Source organism: Labrus bergylta, chromosome 9 (genome assembly GCF_963930695.1).
Source record: "Labrus bergylta chromosome 9, fLabBer1.1, whole genome shotgun sequence".
NCBI lineage: Eukaryota > Metazoa > Chordata > Actinopteri > Labriformes > Labridae > Labrus > Labrus bergylta.
This window is the reverse complement of record NC_089203.1, coordinates 10,245,490-10,254,618: the sequence shown is the minus strand read 5'-3', so window position 1 is coordinate 10,254,618 and position 9,129 is coordinate 10,245,490. Positions and strand designations below refer to the sequence as shown.

General features: G+C 37.6%; 1 protein-coding gene across 2 annotated transcripts; it reads right to left on the bottom strand.

Annotated features, from left to right (window-relative positions):
- Positions 1-512: 512 nt before the first annotated feature.
- cfap100 (cilia and flagella associated protein 100) lies at positions 513-8,705 on the bottom strand. 2 transcript variants are annotated; one of them, XM_065959129.1, is made up of 14 exons: positions 8,611-8,705; positions 7,519-7,628; positions 7,187-7,400; positions 6,817-6,881; positions 5,653-5,816; positions 5,489-5,569; positions 4,729-4,898; positions 4,496-4,580; positions 4,149-4,185; positions 3,889-4,043; positions 3,428-3,557; positions 3,151-3,353; positions 1,651-1,744; positions 513-1,198 (listed from the first exon to the last, which is right to left on the bottom strand). In XM_065959129.1, the coding sequence occupies exons 2-14, from the start codon at positions 7,621-7,623 to the stop codon at positions 1,073-1,075; spliced, it is 1,629 nt and encodes a 542-aa protein (XP_065815201.1). In that variant the 5' UTR covers positions 7,624-7,628; positions 8,611-8,705; the 3' UTR covers positions 513-1,072. The 2 variants fall into 2 exon arrangements, with proteins under 2 accessions (XP_065815201.1, XP_065815202.1); XM_065959130.1 differs by having other exon boundaries at positions 4,149-4,182.
- Positions 8,706-9,129: the final 424 nt, after the last annotated feature.

Here is a 9,129-nt window from a genome sequence, read left to right as displayed (position 1 = left end):
TGGTTTAGAGAAAAACAAAAGTTAAAACCCTATACTTGAGAATCTTGATGCTCTAAACAAGTCATTTGTGAAGCGCTCCAGAACATCACCACACATGTTGCGGTAGGGTAGGGTGGGTTAGGGTTATTTTTAGAATTCTGACATTAATCAGAATTCTCCACACTTATCTATGCGCACACACACACACACACACGTAGTATGCCATTATTTCCATATTATTTTAATGGACTAGGGAGGCTTAACAAAGTACCGACAGATAAAGACAATACACCTCTGGATATAAATGAATGTTTACGTGACTGTATACTGGGTATATTCATCTAATTGTGTCTAAAGTGTAATCTTGAGGTTTAAAGTATTTTGATGCAGTCTGTATACCTACAGAAAACTGTTAGTCAACATTTTATTGTTTTAGTTGGGGAGGGTGGGATATCAATATGTCAACTAAAATTAATTGGATTTCTACAAGTGTTTAAGCTAATTCATATTTGTAATATAAATAGTTTCAAGTTAAAACCAGTTGGAAACAGTACTGACCTGAATTCTTATTTACTGACAGTAGTTTTATTTACCTTTTAAGAATAAGGCACTGTCCCTTTCAGACAGGCTCAGTGGTGAGACACTGTGTGTAAACTTGTGTTCAAATGTGGGATTTTCTTTAATAAAAGTGGCAAAACGTGAAGATGGACTTGTTCTGACTGGTTCATTTTTAAGGGTGCAAACATAAGGTACAGAGGACAAATAGAGATCAGAGGGTGCCTTGAAACAGTTGTGAGATCTGCTCCTGAAAGTACACTGCCTTGGTCCTGGTTTGAAGAGGTGGGCTTTTGCACGGTATGGCTCCTCATCGTCAGCACAAGCACGAGTACCCATCATGGACATGACATAAATCGCCTAATCGATGCGGTACTTAACCGTACTCACTACACACTTTTTTTTCGGTCATTCTTATTGATTCTAGGACATGAATGTGGTTGTACAACAAAATAATCAATTTTAACACATTTCCACTCCTGAGCTGAAACATCATTCTGCTCTGTTATGTAATGACACAATTGAACAGTTCTTCTCTTTATTCTATGTCCTCAGCTTTGAAAAGGAAAACATCGATCTCTTCGTCAGCGGAATTGTTGTCCACATGGATCTCTCTGACCTTCTGGGCGACAGGCATGCATCTGGGCATGAGCCTTCTTGTAGTCTAAAAAACAAATGAGGTAGCTACAAGTGTTTAAATGCAGGAATAGTGTGTTTTAAGAGTTGATATATAAGCTTCACGTCATTCCATCAGAAGATGTTGTCTTATAATGTGAAAAGTGTCACATTATAACAAAAGAAATTTTTTTTTTTTTTATGGCGGAATACTTTTCTTGTTAAAATATAAAACAACATTTCAACATTACCACTTTACATTGATCAGTTTCTTTTGCTGGCATGGTAACAAAAACTTTGGCTGAATCCAGTTTCAGTCTGCCTCTCGAAAGCCTCTCGAAAAATGTAAATTGAGTTTGGTATCAGACCTAACGTCGGCAAATGAATTTGTTACTACTGTAGTAAACCGAGATTTAATTTGATGTAAACTAGAGGTAATACAACATTTAAATTATTTTATAATATACTCTACATGATGCACTTTTTAAGCAAATAACTTACTATTTTCTTGGAGTCAGCCAGGGATTTTTCCAAGTACCTCCTCATCCTTTCCTTCTGTTTCTCTCTCTGCTCCTTCAGCCTTTCCTCACGATGCCTGAACAAGAAGTAGGAAGGGAGGAGATATTTTATTATTACAATCCATTACACAACACAATACTTTATTGTCCCCCCCGGGGGGTAATTGTTCTAACAGCTTTGCACAGTTGGTACACATGAAGAAGTTAGAAACACATAACAAAGAAGGGGCCAGTCAGCGTGCAAGCATGTTTAAAAGGGCTTCAATCGCTGAGGAGACAAAGCTCTTTTTTAAATATATATAATGTGTATATATATATATGTGTGTGTGTGTTTGACTTGCAGTCGACTGAGGCTCTGACGTACAGTACGAATCGTCGAGTACTGGACTTTATAGATTCACCCCTAGAGGGTACACTTTTGCTTTTTGTGCAGAAATACACACTGAGTCCTTTTGGTCGTTTCTGATGTTGTGGGTGCTTCAGTGAAATATAACTCCAATCCGCCATTTACATATTTCACACAGTGTCCTGTGTGTGTCAGGAGCACAATGGAAGGAGAGAAGTGAAAAGAGCCGGCTGGAGTATGGTTTATTTAAGAAAAATTATTAAATACCAACGCGCCAGCCTGCAGTCACACCTGACTCTGACACCCTGATTGGTTTGATTCATGTTACGCCCAAAACACACCTATGTACAATCACGAGACTTAATCCAACCTTATTGTGCTCTGCGCCTCATATTGTGCCCCACTTAACTAGCGAAATATAGTTGGACACGCCCCAAGCCCCTAATCACTGACTTTAGCACGCTGAACGACAACAAAACGGGGCCCAAAATGTTACTTTACAGTTTATCAGTGAAATTTACAGACTACATTTCCAACTGGATTCTCTTTTGACAGAGAGGGATTAATACTAATTTAATATATAAGTCTAATTTATTATTATTATTGTTTATTCTAATGAACTGAATGAAGGTATTGACTCTGGCTCTAAAGAAGTGAAGCCAAATTACCCCAGGATCGTTGGTGACATGTTATACTAGTGTCATCATTTGGACCCAGAGTCTTCTCAGTGTGGATAGGACTTGTAGAGCCATGGTATTTATATCCTGCTACTTTATGTCAGGACTCACTCAGGAACTCTTGAGAGAGATTAAACCACTCCTCCAGCCAGCCATCGCTGCACCAGCCTCCAGTACAACCCAGGAGGATTGTACATGATTCACAATTTGATTAATTTCAGGCAGCTCATGCAGTGCTGAAGTGATCATTTTTGTTATACAGGAATCTTAATTTAGATAAACTGGGGGAGGGGTTAGTGACAGACATACAGCGTCCCTGTAACATAAGCTAAAAGAAGACAAAAATGGAAGAACTACAAAAATGAAGAGGAGAATCTGCAACAGGCTGCATGCAGGGTTGGTGTATGGGTACTTAACACTTAAAAAGAGAAGATCTTTCGATTTTGGCCGATGATAATACCTGCTCCTCCTCTCACTGTCCTTGAACTTCCTCATCATCCCTAAGCTTTCTTCAGGGATGCTCTCAATGCTCTGAAGCAGTTGTGATAGTCGGTTTTCAATATTGGCCAGCCTCTCCAGGGTGCTGAGGTTAGTCATCCTGTCGTCCACACAGCAGTGATGGACGTCAGCTACCTTCTTATCCAGACTGTCCCACATGATGTCCTGTAAGCAGGAAAAGGAAGTGTACCGTACAGCTCAAATCCCACAGTTGTTTTATCAATATTCAGTTTCCTCACCTGATCTTCTGTGTTCAGTGAGATATGGAACTGAACCTTCTGTTTGAGTTTGATGCATTTTGCCTTCTCTTTATCAATTCTCTGGTTCATGTTGTTTATCTGCAGCGTCAGCTGCTCTTCATCCTTTTCACTTAAGAAAAAAAAGGAGACATTTAAGATGGATATGGAAAAAAGATGAGATGGAAGAAAGGTTTAAAAATGAAAACTATCTATGTTCAAACAAATGCAGAAAAATGGCAATTCAGCACAGGAATAACAGTGTCTAGAAGCTTCATATTTGACTTAACGTTAACTCGTCATTTTACAGTATTTGTATCACATGTATGTGCTTGTATATATTAAATACAAGCACAAGAAAAATAAAGAACAACAGAAAGGGGACAAATGCATAAAGAAGCAATTCAAATTTGGTAACTAAAGTTATTCTTCACTCACAGAGCCTTTTAACAGGTTTTGCTTACATTTTCTTTCTGATGGTCTCTATTGACTGATGGAACTCCTCCAGGGTCTCAACAACTCTTGAGGAGTTCTGAATAAGGGACAAGTTTTGCTCTTTAAGCTCTGTAACCAGATCCAGTAGCTGCTGAGGATCTGTGAAGTATATCACTGGCTCATTCTGCAGAGGGGACAACAAAGTAGGGAAGGAAGGCAAACTTTAAATTCTGACAAAAAAAAAGCACAAAAAGAAATGAGATGGGTGGTCAGACTAGATTTTCCTTACCTCATATTCTAAGCTGTCACACTCCAGTGTAGAACTGCTGATAATAAAAGGCCAAGGAGAGTTTTAGAGGTCAGGAGAAAATATTTGCATATCATTATCAATAAATGGACTGAAAATGTTTAGTAATTATCAAGCATGCTGCGGGTCAAAAAAGTTCAACAGTTTGTTTCAATGACAAGACAACCTTTGTTCTACTAAACTTTTTACAAGGGCATGGGTCCTCTATGGGTGGAAATACTAAAGCCATTGTTATAGCTTGAGGGACTTCATGGATTGTCCCCCTGATGGACCACCACAGCATGTATAGGATACATTTGTTGATTGAGGATGGTGTGTTGTTTCCTTACGGTGTGTTGATGTGGGCTGAGGACAGCTTGGTCTCCCTGATGACGGGGATCTCTCTCCCTGGACTGGAAACACTGCTCTCCAAACCTGAGTCAATGGTATCAATCAAATAATTCTACTATAACTTTTTACAATGATTTTACCTACAGTAACAAAGCACAGATGAGTGAAAGACAACAATATCAGGACAACAAGTGTTTCCCTGGTTCTCTGAAAACTGTTTAAGAGGATTTACCGTTCCAAAAAGCTGTATCCACAGATTCCCTGTTCTGTTCGTCAAGAGTGTCTTTGTATGACAAAGCCTTAGTCTTCCGGGCCTGCTGCCACTCCGGAGGAGACAACTTGAACAGAAGCTCTTTGTATCTCTTGTAGTCTATCAGGATCTCTTCAAACTTGACGAGTTCACTATGACACATAAATCATAGTTTCAACCCTCATCCTTCAAACATTATAATACATAAATACAATACAAAAAAATAGTCCAATTGTTGGACTAGGGTTCAATGAATATGACATAAAAAACAGTCTCTCAAGGTCTTTGCACACTGAGTTTGTTTTTTTACATCCAAAATTGATGCATGTTCAAAAAGGAACACAAGCTCATGTTGTGTCAATCATGTTTGCACCCTGACTCTGAATCTTTCATCGATTTCTTTTCAGAACAGGTTCCATGTTCTGCGTTTTTTCTGTTTTTGTGTGTGTGTGTGTGTGTGTGTGTGTTTGTGTGTGTGGTTGTGTGTAGTGTCCATACCTCAGACATACTGCCAGCTTCTGTTCAGGATTAATTACTTTGAGTAAACTGGTGGTTTGTTTTGTATAAAAATAAATGCATCCGACTCAGTGTGCAAGGTTTTCTGCTGGTACATTTTTTTACAGAGCCAAAAATGCATAAAATCAAGGACTCAGTGTGCAAAGGCCTTAAGTGCACCTTTTTTGCCACTTTACTGCACCAGAACATGGGAAAAGTTCAAATGGATACATTGAGAAAACTCTACCTTTTCAAGGAACCTAATTCTGCCGTCAGCTTCTTGATTTTCAGGTGCTTCTCCTGTTTGGACTTGGCCTCCAGTTCAAAACTGACAACAGAAACAGGATGACTCATGTCCTCTTGTCAAGGCAACATTTCTATTTTGGCAAATGCAAAGCAAGCAGCACTTACAATGTTCTGGCCGCGACCGACTTCTTCTCATTATCCCTGAGGACCTCTTCAAATTTAAGGTTGTCGTCCCTGACGATTGTTTCAAGCTCTATCAGCCGTTTCTCCTCTTTTGCAATGGCCTTGTCCATCCTCAGAATCGAAGATTTCTTTGTCATCAGAGATAACTGAGGAAGTGAGGGAAAATAAAGCAACAGTGAATTAATTAAAACACTTTACTGAACCTCTGATAAATCACAACCCTCTTTTGATTCCCCTCCTTCAAAATAGTTTTCTTTTCCGATAGTAACATGGTTGACGAACCTCTTGAAGCCTTTAGCTGTGACTGGCTATACATTATGTGTTATTCTGTTTTGGAAGTTTTCCTTTCACGCAGTAAATCAGGTGAAACTTTACAAATACATTGGGACAGCAGAGCTGAGAAATCAGTATGTGAAGAATTTCCTTCTGGTGTAATAATGTTTGATGATATCTAATCTTATCTTATCTTATCATTATGCACAGATTAATTAAAAGGCAGCACCCAGTATAACTGGAGAAAAAAAATCCTCTTTCCTGATCAATCCCCAACATTCCCAATTGAGGCTTTAATTTTTCAACCAATTGTCATCTTCGTAAGACTTTCTACCATTGATCAGCAACACATTAGGCTGTCTTGTGTTTAAAAACGTTACCACAAAATTCGGTATTACACTCTTATCACATTGTTGAATTCATAGTTTGAATATATAGTTCAAAAATAAATCTAATGCAGTGAAACTGTAGCAGAAATGAAGGTTGTTTTTATTGCAGTTTTTTCCCCTTTGCAAAACTTTAGGCCAATTATACTCGTGATACACTTTAACCTCACTCAGTTTGACTGATGATTCAGGAGCGTTTTTACATGTTCTTAATCTGCTACCAGGAAAAGAGATGATTAGCTGGCAACACGTTTGGCAAATTCACTATCTGATTTTTTCATATTCAAACAAGAAGTCCTCAACTGCAGACTAACAATGATATAATGAGGCAATTTGTTAAACTACCAACAATCACTGTTGAGACAAAATGGAATACAGCTCTCAAAACATCAATCCATTTACTAAGAAGTATTTTGAAAAATAAATATAAACATAAAAAGTAAGATTTACCCTTTTATTGACACTAGCAACTCATGAAATCATTTACCTCCAAATCAGCCTTCTGCCGTTGCATGGAGATCAAGTCTTGTTTTCTGTCTTTCATTATGTTTTCTGGGGACAAAGGAAAACAGAAGTTAACTTTAAATAAAAGAAAGTTATAGAGATGACAGGAAACGTGGAAAAGAGAGACTTTAGACTTTATTGTGCCCATGGGGAAATTCTTTTTCACAGCACCTTTACTGTCAACACAGACAATTGACAAAGAGAGGATGACATGCAGAAAAAGCTCCATGGCTGCTGTTGTGATGAGTTATAGCATTAATTCATGAGAACCACAGATGATTATTCAGAGTTCTGAGACAAACATTTGAGGCAAGTTAAAAAATCTAGCATCTTTGACCTTTCTCTCCACTCACCTCGTTTCAGCATTGCTGTCTTCAGCTCACGTCTGGCAGGTGCTTGTTTATGGCAAACTGTTTTCATCAAGGTTGGTTTTGTACTGTTCAACTTTTCTTTTTGTTCCTCTTCCTCCTCCACTTGTCCTACCGGCCCTGTCTTTAGTTTGGGCCTCATTCTTGAAGTGCATGTTGTCTTCTCATCAACTTGCAAAGCCATCAACGTACCTGTGTCCTGTGTGCAGAGGAGAACAGCAACAGACTTGATTTTTCTCACTGTGTCACACAAGTGTCTAAACTACATGTTAAAGCCTGTATTTCTGAAACAATATGGCCTGAATACAAACCCTTACCTCTTTTTGGTTCCCTTTTTTAGATAGAGTCAACTTCAAAATGCTATTACTGTCCGGCACTTTGAAAGGGCTCTGTTGAGTCTCTTGTCTTGTCCTCCTTTGCATGTCTCCTAATGATACAAAAGTGAAAATGTATTTGGACAATGACATCTCTTAATATAGTTATTTTTATCTGGTCTATGTAATAGGCAGCGATATCAAGATCTGAAAAAGGAGGATCACTGCCTAATGAAAACTATTTTATTCTGTGGAGAACATAATTATAAAAAAATAATGGTCCAAATCCTTGTAAATCGACCGGTATTAGTTGAGAAGCATTGAATCTCTGTACTGTATTTTTTTACTTTGCAGGTTACACAGTCAATAAAATGTAAAGCCTTTTAATTAATGACAAACAGCATGGCATAACACTATAAAGTATAGTAGAAAGAAGTATCCTTCAAGATTTTATACAGACTCTATCCTGTGAAATAAGGTTTAGATTTGAACTCAATTTATTTGTTTTTACTGTGAACATTCAAGCTTATTTAGGAAAAATATGAAAGATATAAACAGAAAAACTGGAGCTAATGTAGGCCTATATATTTGGATTCAAATAGATTGTCTGATAATGTCAATTATAAAACAACTCATTATTCTTGGAAAAGGTAAAAATGGACTATCTCACAAACCCTGCTTTCATCATTTTCTAATTGAACTGAAACAATACAGCACACACCTCAATATTTACAAAGCAAAACAAGCTGCAAAGACGTTTTGTATTTTAAAATAAATGAATTTTGCTTGAGCAAAAATAACTCGTGAATTATAAGCATCCGACTCCCTGGCTTGTTTAAAGCTTATGCTATATTTGTAGACATGTTATATGTTACTGTTTGTCATATTCCTATGATGTAAATCAAGCAGAACTGATGCCATATGTTCGGTAGGTATATGCAAGCCAAAGTCGCTTTGCAAACTGAGCATGATAACACTCATGTGTTTCTCTCATGCTAAACAAAGTGGTTCAAGCTTCCTTTTAGCGTTCATGTTAGCGTTAAGAACAGTTTAATACACTTCTTATATTTGATGTCAATAATGAACTCGACTTACCTTGTGACACTGCTACTTATACACGGGACGAAAACGGACTTATTTCACTAAAGAGCAGCTCAGCACACTGTTATGCTCTTCAAGCTTGGCTGTTCCGTTAGCGTTCTGTTGCTTAGCAACTGATGCCTTCACGGTCTTCTCAGAGCTTGGCTACTGTTGCCTTAATGGTGTCCTCGGACAGTTCTAAATTGATCTGGATTTCAATGTTTATCTATCTATCTCTCTATCTAGTACAACAGAGCTTAAATGGGGTTTTAAGTTGCGTTCATATATGAACATGTTATCATATATGTTAATGTATGTGAAAACAACAGCTTCATGTGAATGTATGCTATGCATCAGTTATTTCTAAATTACTACTGATGCTGAAAATGTGATGGAATTGCAACATGTGTTTTTAGTGATGTAGTTCAGTTAACAATTTAGTTTAATTTATTTTTGTTCAATCAATCAATCAATCAATCAATCAATCAATCAATTATTACTTGTATAGCGCCAATCCATAACAAGTGTTATCTC